The sequence below is a fragment of the Pipistrellus kuhlii genome, unplaced genomic scaffold (assembly GCF_014108245.1).
Source record: "Pipistrellus kuhlii isolate mPipKuh1 unplaced genomic scaffold, mPipKuh1.p scaffold_m20_p_48, whole genome shotgun sequence".
Classification (NCBI taxonomy): Eukaryota; Metazoa; Chordata; class Mammalia; order Chiroptera; family Vespertilionidae; genus Pipistrellus; species Pipistrellus kuhlii.
In genome coordinates this window covers 2,263,099-2,277,447 of record NW_023425549.1, presented here as the reverse complement: position 1 = coordinate 2,277,447, position 14,349 = coordinate 2,263,099, and the positions used below count along the sequence as shown (strand labels likewise).

Sequence of the window (14,349 nt, the reverse complement as noted above, 5' to 3'; positions counted from 1 at the left end):
GGGGTATGTCCCCACTGGGAGCTGGGAGCTGGGGGTTGGGCTCTTGCAATGTCTTGAGAAAGAGAATTTTCTAAGATTCACATGGGAGAATGCAATGTGGTAGGAAGGTTTATTTGTGTGAAATTATACCCCTCAGTTTCCAAAGTCCCATGCCCCTTAAACCAGTCATGGAAAATATGCAGCTGGGGCTTCAGCAAAGCCAGAAGCAAAGCCAGTGTCCAGAGTTTCTGGTCCATAGTGGGCTGGGTCCCATGTAGCATCAGGATAACGTCCATTAGTCCATTGTGTGGCGTCCACATGGCTGTGCGCCATGTGGGCGAATGCCGGGGAGCGTGCCCCCTGCAACAAGAGGGCCAGGAGGGTGAGAGGGCTAGGTGCACCAAAAGCACCAAGAGAGAGAATGTCCATTGCTCAGGAACTTAAACGTCAGCTCTTCTGGGCTTGCAGTGGTCACACTTGCACGCCTACTCCAGCCAATGACCTGTTCCCAGGCATGATTGACAGACAAGCACCTTCTCACATCACCCAGAAGTTACTGGGCATGTGTCTAAATTGCAGCTTCCCTTTGTTCCTTTCTAGTTATGAATTGATAACCACATTATTACAATAGTATCAATACCACATTGTATATAACTATTACTAACTAGAGGCCCAATGCACGAATTCATGCATGGGCGGGGGGTCCTTTGGGGTGGTCTGCAGAGATTGGGCCCCAGCTCGTGCCTTCCAGCCCCAGCTTGCACCCCTAGTCTTGCAGCCCTGCCTGGTACCCCACCTTGGCCTGGCGCCACCCCCTTACCTGCTCCACCATCCTGCCTGTGGGTGATCAGTCAGGCTGGGCCCCCCGCCCGGCTCCATCAGCACCTGGGAGCCAGGCAGTGGGCCTGTCCCCTGCTGCTGCTTCTGGTCACCATCTGTGGGGCGATTGGGCCCCCACCTTGGCCTAGTGCCACCCGCTCATCTGCTCCACCATCCCGCTGTGGTTCCACTGTTGTCTGGGCCCATTGGGGCCAGCAGCGCCTCCACTGTCGCCTACTGCCAGTGGTGCGTCATCAACGCCCGCCATGTTCTGTGCTGCCCCCTGGTGGTCAGTGCACATCATAGTGAGTGGTTGAACTGGTGAAAGACCACCTAAGGGAATAATTTGCATATGAGGCTTTTATTACATAGGATTATTATATAGGATTGCAGGGTTTCAGAATGAGCTGAAGAGAAGGGAGTTGAGAATGTCAGGGGAAGGCTTCAAGGAGACTTCCAGAACTTAGCTGGGCCTTGAAGAGGCTTTGGGTGGCGACTGGAGGGGGTTGGAGTGGACTTCTGGAAAAAGGAATAGAATGATTAAGGCATTAGGGAAGAACTGAGCATGGGTGAGGGTAAGGAGGGGCCGGGGTAGTGCTTTTTAAGTAATGGGCTCTGTAAATGTGAATGTAACTAATGTTCACTGAGAGCTCTGTAGGTGCCGGGTACTGTGCTAAGTTAGTCCTGTCCACTGTGACTGCGTGCGGTCTGCATTCGCCCTAGAGGGGAAGGAAACCCATCCAGACAGGTACTGCCATTACCTCCGTGGCACCGATGAGGAAACTAATGGCACTGCTGCAGCTTGGAGCCAGGCTGGACCCCAAAGCTGATAGCTCTTCCCAGCTCAAGTCCAAAGACTTCCTATTAGAGGTGAGTGTATTGTAAATAGCAAGGAATAAGAAGGACTAATCTGCCGGGACCGGTTTGGCTCAATGGATAGAGCGTCGGCTTGGGGACTGAAGGGTCCCGGGTTCGATTCCAGTCAAGGGCATGTACCTTGGTTGCGGGCATATCCCCAGTAGCGGGTGTGCAAGAGGCAGCTGATCGATGACTCTCTCTCATCGATGTTTCTAACTCTGTATCTCCCTCCCTTCCTCTCTGTACAAAATCAATAAAATATATATTTAAAAAAAAAAAAAAAGGACTAATCTAGGGCCTTGCTACTCAAAGTGTGGCCCACAGGAATTGCCTGGGAGCTTGTTACAAAAGCACCCCCCCCCCCCTCAATTTCAGCACCATCCCCAGGTGATTGGTGCGCACATTAGCATTTGAGAGGCGCAGGCTGGTAAAAGGTTTGGCTGGATTTATGCCTGTGCTCTTCAAGTCTCTGATGACATCCTCCTTCTGCAGGTACGCGATGAAGGCCCAGGGCAGCCCACCACAAGCTGAGATTTCTTTGAAGTCTCATATTTCATCTAAAAATGTCATAGACTGTTTCATTCCATACTGTAATATATCAGCGGTCATTTAAATATTTCAAAATGGTTATGTAAATTGCCTTAGAGGAGGATCCCAGTTCCTGGAAGATGGCTGGAAGGGGTTTCCTTGTATCTTAAGTGGGGTAATAGTAACTACTTCAAGGGCTGCTGTGAAGATCAAAGGAGAGCCATGTATATGGAAATGCTGCATAAACTGTCCCCTCACACAGGTTGTTATTCTGGAAGGAACTGGGCCCCTCCCGCACCCAGTTCCGTTAAGCCTCAGCCTTGGACTCTATGGGTTCCACAGCCCATTTCTTTAGGATCAGAAAGAGAATTAAAGACAGAGAAAGAGGCCCAGAAAGGTGAGATGGACAGTGACCATCCACATCTCAGGCCAAAGGAGGAAGGGCAGCCAGAGAGGCCCAGGCAGAGGGCTGGGGGAAGGAGGCGCATTTGGAGCTGCAGAAGCTAGAGGAGAGCTGCCAGGCGTGGTCAGCGGTTCCCCGGGCCCGGGGCGGCTGAGTGGGGTGAGGAAGGAAGAGCTGTTACATTTGGTTAAGGAGGTTTCGGTCATCCTGGGGTAGGGTTCTGGTAGAATAATGGGTTAAAATCACATTTTGACAATTTAAGAAGAGGACAACGGAGATTTTTTCTTTTTCTTTCCATGTTAATCATTTGGATTTTCACACAATTGAATTTTTATTACAGATGTCTTACTTGCCATTTAAAACTTAATCCCTATAATTTGTGACTAGAACCAAGTTGATATTATCTCTTTAATATATTCCTTAACAAAAAGTTACACAGACAATTGCAAAGAATTGTTTATGGCATGATCCTATTTTTGTTTAAAATCATGTGTGTTTGTGTGTGTATATATATATTAAACAAAGAAAAACATCTAGAGGAATATATATACAGTGGTGCCTCACACAACGAACTTAATTCGTTCCAGGAGCAAGTTTGTTATGCGAAAAGTTCGTTATGTGAAACGCGTTTTCCCATAACAATACATGTTAAAAAAAATAATTCGTTCTGTAGCATAAAATGTGCTAAGATGACATAAAAAAAGATAAATTTTTTGTTATTATTTTTATTTAGATACATCTAAAAACATAATTTAAAAAAAAAAAAAACACACACATTTTTTTAATTTTAAGACAGACTAAGTAGAGTCTACCGAATCTTGTACATCTTCATCCATTTTCTGCTTTTTGGCCGATGGTTTCATGAAAAACCTGTCCAAAGTCGTTTGTTTTTCTCTTTTCTCCAACATCTGCTGGAAATAACGGACAAGAGTATCGGAGTAAAGATCGTTGATCCTGTTTGCTTCAGCTAAATCCGGATAGTGGGCATTGGTAAACTCCTGAACTGCTTTCCATTTGACCAGGATGTTCTTGATGTCAGCAGTTGGGATTGGTTGATTGTTGCTCCTCGTTATCAGATGACGCTTCCCTTTGAGCATTGTCCTGTTGCTGTGAAGTTCGTTGTGTGCAGCGTTCGCTGTGCGAGGCGTTCTTTATGCGAGGCACCACTGTATATCAAACTAGAGGCCTGATACACAAAATTCATGCACGTGTTCAGTCCCTAGGCTTGGCCAGTGATAGAAGCATGAACGTCTGGTGTGGAAAGGCAGGTCCCAGCTGACCTCTGGGCCTTGGGCATCACCTGGGCCCCTGGCCCCCATGGAAACCCTCCGCCTGAGTCAGGGCACCCGAGTCTACACATGGCGATGCAGTGAGTGCACCCAGTTGCAGCAGGCCAAGGTGCAGTGTGGGCCTCTGGGCTGCCCAGCAGTGCTGCACAGAAGCCGGTGGGCAGCACGCTCGCTCCCTGTCGGCCTTGCAGACCGGCTCCTGTGCAAACCACAGGGAGCCCAACCAGGCCCTGTGGTGTTATGCCCAAGTGTCATAAACCCCAAAGACTACCAGGGAGCCGAATCCGATGCAATTGCAGAAAGCCTATATTTATTTCGGACTAGTCCAAGCTCAGTGCCACTTACACCAACGAGGGCATGGTGAGAAAGAGGAAGAACTTAACATATCAATGGGTTTATAGGGAGGGTGGTGCCCCTACCTTGGCTGACCTGATTGGTTGGGTTAGGCCTAGGGTCCAGTTACGGGAAGCTGGACCTGCCCCGCCCTGCCCTCTCGCCCCGCCCAGCCCCCTCGCCCCGCCCCCTCACCCCGCCCCGCCCTCTCGCCCCGCCCCCTCGCCACGCCACGCCCTCTCATTGTCCACCCAGAAGAGGCTGTGTGGATGCAGGGCTTCCTTGGTGTGAGCCCTGGCAGGCCAGGGGAGGGTGGCGAGGGGAGTGAGTGAGCTCTGCAGACTCCTCTCACTCTTAGCACACCTCTGTCCCTCACCCCACCCCCAGGTAGCTGTCAAGAGGTCACAGCCCCCCACCCAGGCGCTGTGGGAAGTTGGTAGCTGCCACCTACCCCCAGATCCTCATCTCAGCCTGGGGATTCGTACCTGCCTTGGCCTGCCCCTGCCCACTCGCCTGCTCCACCATCCCGCCACCGTCACGCTCTCGTAGGGGCCCATTGGTGCTGGCAGCACCTCCATTGCTGCCTGATGCCAGCACCACGTCTTTGCTGATGCTCACCCTGTTCTGTGCCACCCCCTGGTGGTCAGCACATATATCAAGCGGTCAAACTCCTGGTCGAACAACCGCCCCAGGGGACAATTTGCATATTAGGCTTTTATTACATAGGATTATAATGAGAGTTTTACTAGTATATTCATATGTCACTTTAAACGTGTAGTATCATTAATTATACCTATAAAGTTTTATGGTCAGATTATGATTTTTGACATAATTCTTTGGGCTGCAAATGGCAGAAACTCAGCTGAAACTTGCAAAGCAATAACTAAATTCTTCAGGCATGGGTGGACCTAGGGGCTCAAATGATGTCACTAGGAATCTCCATCTCTCAGATCTGCTGTCCTTATTGACTTCATTCTCAGGCAATTCAGACCTGCATCGCATCAGCTTACCACTGCAGAGGGAAGAGAGGAGCTTTTCCCTACGAGTGTCAGCAAAGCCCAGCTTGGTCATGTCTCAACCTTAGACCAGTGAATCATTGGTCTAAGGAAGCACTATGTTGACTGGCAAGGCCAAGGCCAAGGTCATGTGATCCTAGAGGAGAACAAAAGAACTTTCAAGGCCATCCAAGGCAGCCAGTGGACTGAGAGAAGGGGCTGAATGGTTCCCCAAGGGGAATCCAGAGCTCTGTTGTCAGAAGGACAGGTACAAATCCCCAAATGTCTGCTCTTAAGGGACCATCACTCTGGGTCATAAGTATTTGTAATAACTGAGTTGTTGCATGCATTTCTCTTGTGGTGGCAAGAGAAAAATGAGATCCCCTCTTAATCAGCTGATTTGGATTGCATCTGGTAATAACTTTGAGAACAGTTAACGTGTGGGAGAAAAGAGTGAAGCTCAAATCTTGTCCACGCCCTTGATTTTGTAGGGCTTGGGAGGAATGAGCGGTGGCGCTGGGGAATCGGCTTCTCCTTTTGGTAGATCATTAGTTGTGTGTGTTCACAGCCCAGTGGATATGGGACAGTCTCTGGGGCTCTGCAGCTCCAGAGTGACGCGCCTGGGGGGCCACGCCTGCGTCAAGGTCACCCTCTGCCTCTCTACCTCCTGTGTGCGTGCACTTGGCCGGGCCTCCTTGAATACTTCCCTGCTTTCCCATATCACACTGCTCTGTTTCTTCATTTCAGGGTTACACTAAGGACATGGTGACAGACTTTGATGAGAAACATGATGAGTATTTAATATTGCTTCAGCAGAGGAACCGGTAAGACAAAGCCGCTCGCCGGCAGCCCTTAATATTAGCCAAATCAGAACCCTGTTTAGATTTATCAGCAGCACGCAGGTGCTGGTTCACCCGAATGGGATGCAGTCACCCCCCTCAGGGGCTCGGAGTGTTTTCTGCCATTCACCGACTTCATTGCTCTTCTGATTGAGCTGTGGCAAACAGTTCGGTGTGTGAGTGCCGCCTCCTGCCTCCCTGTTTCTGCTCTGGGAGAAGGTGGGCTTGTACTGAAAAGCTAGGATTTGGCAGGGCCTGTGCATTAGTCACCGCAAGAGCCCAGGCTGCGGTCTTTCAGGCTGTGCTGGGCTGGGAAATCTGAGCCTGTAATCATGCCTCGTTATGTAAAGGTGGAGTCATTTTGCACTTGTGTTTGAAGCTGGTCCCCATGCCACTTAACGTTAAGTCTGTATGCATTTGGGCTCTGGAGCACTGGTTCTTGAAAAAGCCGGCAGTAGGTGGGCGCAGTGTTTGGTGACTGCGGTCAAAGCAGTGAGTCTGGTTGAAAAGAGGCACCGCGTCCTCAGTGCTGTGACAGTGTGCCGCCTCTGGAAGTTCACTTTCAGTTCACCGTGGTCTGATTCAGGCCTGGGACCTTGCAGGAGGCTGGGTTTGCAAACTCAGATGCTAGCAGGGGCCAGGCAGTGAGCGAAGCCCGCTCCATGGGGGAGTGCTCAGCTCAGGCCAGTTGTTTGGGAACATGGGGCAGGGTCATGGCCCCACGGTTGCCCGAGAAGCGGGAAATCTGCACTTGTGTTGTGAAGCCTCCTGCGTTTTAAATGTTAGTAATGGGTTCAAGTGAAAGTGCAGAACAAATGGGAGAGTGGTGCAGGCCCCCAAAACAGACCTGCAGGAGGGGCAGGCCTGCGGGCTAATCTGGGCCTTTGTGTTATGGGAATAAGCTTGGTCTTGCAGGCCAGCTGTGTAGGGCTTGTCATCCTTAACGTGGATTCAGCCCCTCTCTGACTGCCGGACTCCTGGTTCTTGTCACCAGGGGCCCTGGTGGCATGTCTCATGGGGCAGGTTTCCATGTGAAAGAGATCCCATGTATTGTAGGAGTGTAGTGTTCCTGCCCACTGGCCCCTTTACTAAATTCCACTAAGACCCCTGTATCTATGACAACAGCACCGCCCACCTATCCAGGTGCTCCTTATGAGGCCCTACCTCCTCCAGTGGAGAACCGCTGAATAGAAAACTGTGGGAACAGCCAGAAATGCCTCCTGCTGGAAGGCACTGTCCTCTGCCCAGCTGCTCCGTGCTCGGTCCCCCATCTCCCCTCAGGGGACCTCCAGCTAGGAGCCTTGTGTGGGTTTTCCATCTTCATGAATGCCATGGAGCAGGTGGTTTTCTCTCAGTTTCTGGCAGGCTGCGTGGTGCCCCTGACACCTGGGTGATCGTTTAATTAAATACATGTGACTTCTAAGGGAGGAGAGTGTCATATGAGCAAACCGCTTCTTGTTAATCGGGGATCAATAAGTATATGCTCAGAGAGGTACCAGCTGATATACGAGTGTAGGAGGATATCCAGTGACCAGGTTGCAGCACAAAGGCAATTAAAAAATATTAAAACAGAGCTGCTATAAAATTTGGGAGCTGTGTTGTCACCAAGAGGGAGCTGGCTTGATGACAGGAAATTAGAAGGCAGAACTAAAAAGAAATATCTAAAAAGAAAAAAGGGTAATGCACCTGAGCTGTCAACAGTGTTGCTTTAACAGCACAGCACCTTTTCTGGAGGCCAGTGTGTGCCAGATGCCTCGCCCCCATCGTCATCATTTTGTCTGCACACTACCCACCTGATGAGGCAGATACAGTTGTTGCACCCATTTTACAGACAAGGAAGTGGAGACCAGAGCAGTGTGCAATTAGCCCGAGGTCATACCACCAGGAAGTGGTGCAGCTGGGCTGTACATTCTTTTCTTTTCTTTTTTTTTAATACATTTTATTTTTTTAAATTTCTTTATTGATTATGGTGTTACATATGTGTCCTTATTCTCCCATTTTCTCCCTATCCCTCCCCTCATGCCCTCACCCCCTTGTTGTCTGTGTCCATTGGTTAGGCTTATATGCATGCATACAAGTCCTTTGGTTGATCTCTCCCCCTTACCCCTCCCCTCCCTTACCTTCCCTCTGAGGTTTAATGGTTTGATCGATGCTTCTCTGTCTCTGGATCTATTTTTGTTCATCAGTTTATGTTGTTCATTATATTCCATAAATGAGTGAGATGTGATATTTATCTTTCTCTGCCTGACTTATTTCACTTAGCATAATGCTCTCCAGGTCCATCCATGCTGTTGCAAATGGTAAGAATTCCTTTTTTTACTACAGCATAGTATTTTATTGTGTAAACGTACAGTTTTTTAATCCACTCATCTGCTGATGGGCACTTAGGCTGTTTCCAAATCTTAGCTATTGTAAATTGTGCTGCTATGAACATAGGGGTGCATATCTCCTTTCTAATTAGTGTTTCTAGTCTCTTGGGATATATTCCTAGAAGTGGGATCACTGGGTCAAATGAGAATTTTTAGTTTTTTGAGGAAACTCTATACTGTTCTCCACAGTGGCTGCACCAGTCTGCATTCCCACCAGCAGTGCATGAAGGTTCCTTTTTCTCGGCATCCTCGCCAGCTTTTGTCGTTTGTTGATTTGTTGATGATAGTCATTCTGACGGGTGTGAGATGGTACCGCATTGTCGTTTTGATTTGCATCTCTTGGATGATTAGTGACTTTGAGCATGTTTTCATGTGCCTCTTGTTTTTCCTTCTGTCTTCTTTTGAAAAGTATCTATTTAGGTCCTTTGCCCATTTTTTGATTGGTTGTTTATCTTCCTTTTGTTAAGTTGTATGAGTTCCCTGTAGATATTGGAGATTATGCCCTTATCGGAGAAAACACTGGCAAATATGTTCTCCCATGCAGTGGGCTTTTCTGTTGTTTTTAATCATGTTTTGTTTGACATTGTCGTAAATAACCAAGAGGAGAGAAACCTGCCAGGGTAGCCAGGTGCTCTAAGCTCATTACGAAGTTAAGAATTTGGTAGGAAACCAGCCTCTGAGCTTTACACTGTGCCTAGAGGGAGATGAAACCCAGGTGCTGTCTGGTTGCCCCGGGACCTGAGAGGGGGTGCAGTAGTCAGTGGTGTGAGTGCTCAGGAGAGACCTGCCCAGGACGCAGCTGCCCACAGATGCTGGGTGACATTGTTCTTTTACTCGCTCGGTTCACTGCGCCTTCTCAGTGCCTCGCATCACCACTAGCATGAAGAACAGTGTGCTGAGGAAGACAGGCTGTTAGTGCTCCTTACTGGAAGGTGCAGAAGCCCAAGGTGAATGGACTTGAAGCAACAAAGAAACTTACTGGCTCATGAAATAAATAAAAAAACAGGATGATATCTGGCTTCAGGCATGGTTGGATCCAGGTGCTCAGATTATGTCACTGAGTCCTGGTCAGTGTGACTCAGTTGGTTAAATGTCATCCTATGCACTGTAAAGTCACCAGTTTGATTCCTGGTCAGGGCACATGCTAAAGTTGTGAGTTCCATCCCCAGTCAGGGTGGAAAGCAACCAATCAATGTTTCTCTCCTATATCGATGTTTCTCTCTCTCCCTCTCCTTTCTCCTCTTTCCCTCTCCCTTCCTCTGTCTCTAAAATCAATTTTTAAAAAATTATGTCACTGAAGTCAGTCACTGTTCATCTCTTAGCTGTTTTCCCATGCTGGAGACATCTCAGACAGGTACTCCCCTCACAGAGGCCAGGGCAGCCACTGGAAACCCCACATTTATATCCTGCCTCGAGGAAGGGAGAGTACTTCCTAATAGTTCCACAGAAATGCTGGTAAGGGCTCCCATTGGTCAGGCTGGGGCCCCAGATTCATTCCTGAGCTAATCGCCTCCTGTGTCTGGTGAGGTAGCATGATCTGACTGGCCCCTCCTTGGCCACCCATTAGGCTGGCAGTGGAGTCAGCTCACCCACACCATGTGGAGTAAGGAGTGGCTTAACTAGGAATTACTCCCAGGAAGTAGGGGGGCCATAGGGCTGTGGGGGGAAGATGGGGGAGAGGTGCTGGGCAGGCAGGCAGGAAGAACAGGTGTCTGCCACACCCTTGCCCTGGAGGAACTCCCCAGGCCTCAGTCTGGAGCACCAGGCCACCTATAGTATATTCCAGAAGAAGCTCAGAGCGACCACATGCTCCAGGAGAGGCCCGTTCACCTGCACAAGCCCTCCAGAGGACACTGAGTGTGTGGTCACTCGCCTTCCTGAGAGATGTTACCATGCCCACCGGGACTCAGGAGAGAGCAAGCAGAGGGATCAGAGGGCTGAGAAGTGCGGAGGGACTGAAGCTCACAGCCAAGGGGGCTGCAACACGTGGCCAGGGCCAGGAATCCAGCAGCGGCATTATTTGCCTTTTGGAAAAGGTCTTAGAGGGAAACTTAGAGGAAAACCTGCCCATATGGAAGGTGAGCCCATTGCCTTAAGAGAAGGTTCCGGCAAAAGGAAGGAACAGGAGAACCAGCGTCCAGTGCGGGCCTCGCACCAGATGGTCTCTTGAGCTGGAGCTTCAGCCTGGCCTCCCATTCCATCCTCTGACAACCAGACAGGTGCAGGCATTCTTGGCTCATTCTGCAGAAGGGGAAACTAAGGGCTTGCCCAGGTCCTGCAGCTGGGGCACTGGCAGAGCCCCCAGGGTGGAGCTTTGTCCTCAACACTGCGCCACCTCCGCCCACGTGGATTGGGGGGTGACATCCTGGAGAACCAATACCGGAGCCGGGGGCCACCGGGTTCTGGAAGGAATGGCAGCTTTTGGCAGTGTTGCTCTCTGCTTCATTCTTCAAGGCTGGACTCCAACGCCACCACCTCCAAGACTCCTCAGCCGAGAGCCACGGTCCTCTGGGAACCCTCCTTGCTCTGAGCCTGTGGCGTGAAACCTGGTGAGGAGACAAGAAACAGCAGAAAGGCGGCTGGGAGGCAGGCTTGAGCCTTGCAGACTGTAATTTATGTCCTGGCTGCTTCCTTGGCTCTCTGACCTTGGGCACATTAATCTGTCAAACAGGCCAGTGGGAGGACTTAAGTCCCAGGGCCAGGAAGGAAGTGAGACAAGGTATTCGATGGTGCATAGTAAGCCCACCACCCAAGTGTGATTTCTTTATCATCATATCATCATTTTCATGATAAACATGCCTTCTCCCTGAGCTGGCATCCGGTAGACCTCGAATGCCTGACCCTTAGGACCCTCAGGTGACCTTTGGGCTAGTCCACTGTCACACAGCAACCTCCGCGCTCAGACGGGATAGCTCCGTCCTGAGCCCAGCAGGTTCAAGAGCAGCGCACCGCCTGCTCTTTGAGCTGGGCCAGTCCTCTCACCTGGGTCCCTGCCCGTGCCCAACCACCCAGCTATCAAGCGTGCCATGTTCCCCGTCACTTCCTCATACACCTTGTCTCCACTTCTTCTGCACAAAAAGGCTCTCTGTACAAATGACCGGTGCGGGGGAAAATGGAAATGATGTCTACGCTGTGTTTTGGGTACCCGGGGCTGTGTTAGGACGCACACCTGTGCCTTCCCTTCTTGCTGGCCTGGAGTTCTTTGGGGCCACTTGTTCCAGAAAGAGGTCTCGAGAGAGTCCCTCACTGTTCCTGGTTCTCAGCATGGACCTGCAGGCCAGGGGCTGAATCCTGACAGGTGGGAGGGAGAGTAGAGGGATTCACAAATCTGCGCCTCACGTGAGACCACCCAGACCTGCAAGACCTGCAAGAGAGCAGCGTGGGATGGGCGCAGGGGCCGGGCCCATCTCCCCAAGGGCAGGGAATCAACCCGATTGTTTTGAATCCCCTTCACCTAGGGCAGCTTTTTATGCAAAACAGTCTATCAGTTTTTAAAAAACCATTTTTCTTTGATCCAGTGAATATTATTGATGTGCTCAGCTGCAGCAGAGAAGTTCCTTTAGCGATTCCTTTCACAGTTTGAATAATTATCTCCTCATTTATCAGCTTCATAATCCACATTTTCATAAATCACCCTGCTTAAAGAGAGGCCCACGTGGTGGGCCAGCCTCAGCTTCTGGGGAACGGGCTGCCGCCGTAACCATTAAGGTGGCATCAGGAGACAGCGTGGTCTCCAGAGGGAAGTTGAGGCAGTCACTCTGCCAGGTGGTCAGATCCTGACTCCCTTCCCCCACACCATAAGCCCCCTCCCCCCACGTTGGGGCCTCCCAGGCAAGGGCTCCCTGCAGCCCTCTCCCCGGAGACTGCGTGCTTTCCAAGGGAGCTGTGGCTGTTGGCTCCAGAGTGCGGCTCTTGCTGTGTTTGGAAATTGTCTCCTGGTTACTTGTGTTTTCCTTCTGTTTTACGCTGTTGCCCCACAGTCAGGCATCTCCCAGGCTTTCAAGCTGACAAGAGATAAGCCGTCTGTAATAAATGTTCCTGCCACGTAGTAGCAGCTCAAGAAACAGTTAAAAACAAAGAAAGAAATCACCCATAAAGCCACCACCCTACCTTAACAACTGATCTAATTTTTACATTGATTGCCTTCCATTCTGGGTCCACAAACACACCTTTTTCCAACTTTGCACTTAAACACATACGTACACTTTTATTCTGTCATTGTCATCACTGAACGGATCCCAGCAGCAGCCCATGTTTTGACAAATTCTTCATAATTATAACGGCTGGTGCGAGCCCGGGCTCCCCTTTCCCGCCCTGGGACATTTGGGTTGCTTTCAGGGTTTGTTATAACTGATCAGGAACAATTGGCCAGAATGTATTTACTGAGCAAAGACCAGGTGGGTGGCATTTTCTGTTTTTATATGACTTCTGAGAAGCATCTGTGAGTTACTGCCAGTGTCTGTGTTTTGCTGTTTCAGCCTCATCCCATTACCTGTAGAAGTTGTCTTCGTGTGGTGACGACTCTGGAGCCAAATTGCTTAGGTTTGCGTTTTAGTCCTGCCAGTGTTACCAACTGGGGTTACTGGTTGGGACCTCGGTTCTTTTCGTTGATGCAGAAGAGACTTTAAGGTCAACGAAAAGAAAAGAAAAGAAAAGCAAAATGGGGTTTATTTGTTTATTTTTAAATTTAGGCTTGCACTGTCAGCTTTAATTGAAAATATTAAAACAGCTTAAGCCGAAACCAGTTTGGCTCAGTGGATAGAGCGTCGGCCTGAGGACTGAAAGGTCCCGGGTTCAATTCCGGTCAAGGGCATGTACCTTGGTTGCGGGCACATCCCCAGTAGGGGATGTGCAAGAGGCAGCTGGTCGATGTTTCTCTCTCATCGACGTTTCTAACTCTCTATCCCTCTCAATTCCAATCAATAAAATATATTTTAAAAAAATAAATTAATTAAATAAAACAGCTTAACTATAGTAATGAATTATAAAACTTTGATAATGAAGTTTTATTACTATTTGTGAGGCATATATTCATTAGTTTTGTAGGCCTGAAAGAAACTTTGCATACTTTATTCTCCATTTCCGAGAAAGATTATGAAGAGGTATAAAATATGTATAAGTTAAATCCAACTGAGAAGTGAAACATAAAGCAAACAAAATCTATAAACAGCTGTACTGTAAGAGCATAGGTGTTTTCAGCTCATGTTTTGGGTGTGAAATTGAACTAATTTCACGGGATACAAAAGCAGGTGCAATAGTAAAACTGAATCATGAAAACCCCCATGAATTACAATATGGGGTTTATTGAAGTTACATTCCAAGCAAGGAGCAGATCAGGGGAGAGAGAGAGAGAGAGAGAGAGAGATAGAGAGAGAGAGAGAGTGTGGTGGAGGGAGGTGAGCACACATGGCCCCCAAATCCTGGGTTTTAAAGAGGGATTTTCTGGGTGGAGACTTTGATTTGCATTCAGGGATGATTGACAGAAACTATATACAATATTTTTTGTGCATGCCCTTACTCATAATGTATACAGAAAAACTCACAGGAAGTTGGGTCAAAACTGAAATGCAAATTTTATTATAATTAGTCTGGTAAGGTCACATTGGCATTGAGGTCATATCTTCTTCCTCTGAGCTTGCACCATGGACCAGCTGTTTCTGAAACTGCCTGCTGGCCGTCTGAAGGCCAAGTTGGTCTGACCCCTGTTTAGGACCCCAGGGCAGACCCATGCCTCATGTTTCACTTTCTACCTGACACCACCATAGCACCTGTGTGACCTTGGGCCAGTTACTTAACCTCTCTGTGCCTCCATTTCCTTCTCTATTAAATGGGGACAATAAATGCAATTACCCCACAGATGGTTATGCCAATCCTCCTGGCTCACAATACCCTATGTTTGTGAATTCATCTGCTCGCTAGAATTTATTTGGAACTTCA

The 14,349-nt window shown here is 49.1% G+C and overlaps 1 protein-coding gene across 6 annotated transcripts in view; it reads left to right on the top strand.

The window, feature by feature from the left end:
- Nucleotides 1-14,349, top strand: part of LOC118704856 (katanin interacting protein) — a 187,453-nt gene that overhangs the window by 58,073 nt on the left and 115,031 nt on the right. For 4 of the 6 annotated variants that reach the window (XM_045572527.1, XM_045572525.1, XM_045572526.1 and 1 more), the window contains one exon: nucleotides 5,952-6,028. The exons of 1 other annotated variant lie outside the window; for it this stretch is intronic. In XM_045572527.1, coding sequence (XP_045428483.1) covers nucleotides 5,967-6,028 — 62 coding nt within the window. In that variant the 5' untranslated portion in view covers nucleotides 5,952-5,966. Of the gene's footprint in view, nucleotides 1-5,951; nucleotides 6,029-14,349 lie in introns of those variants that run through there. One more of the 6 variants, XM_045572529.1, reaches the window with a different exon arrangement.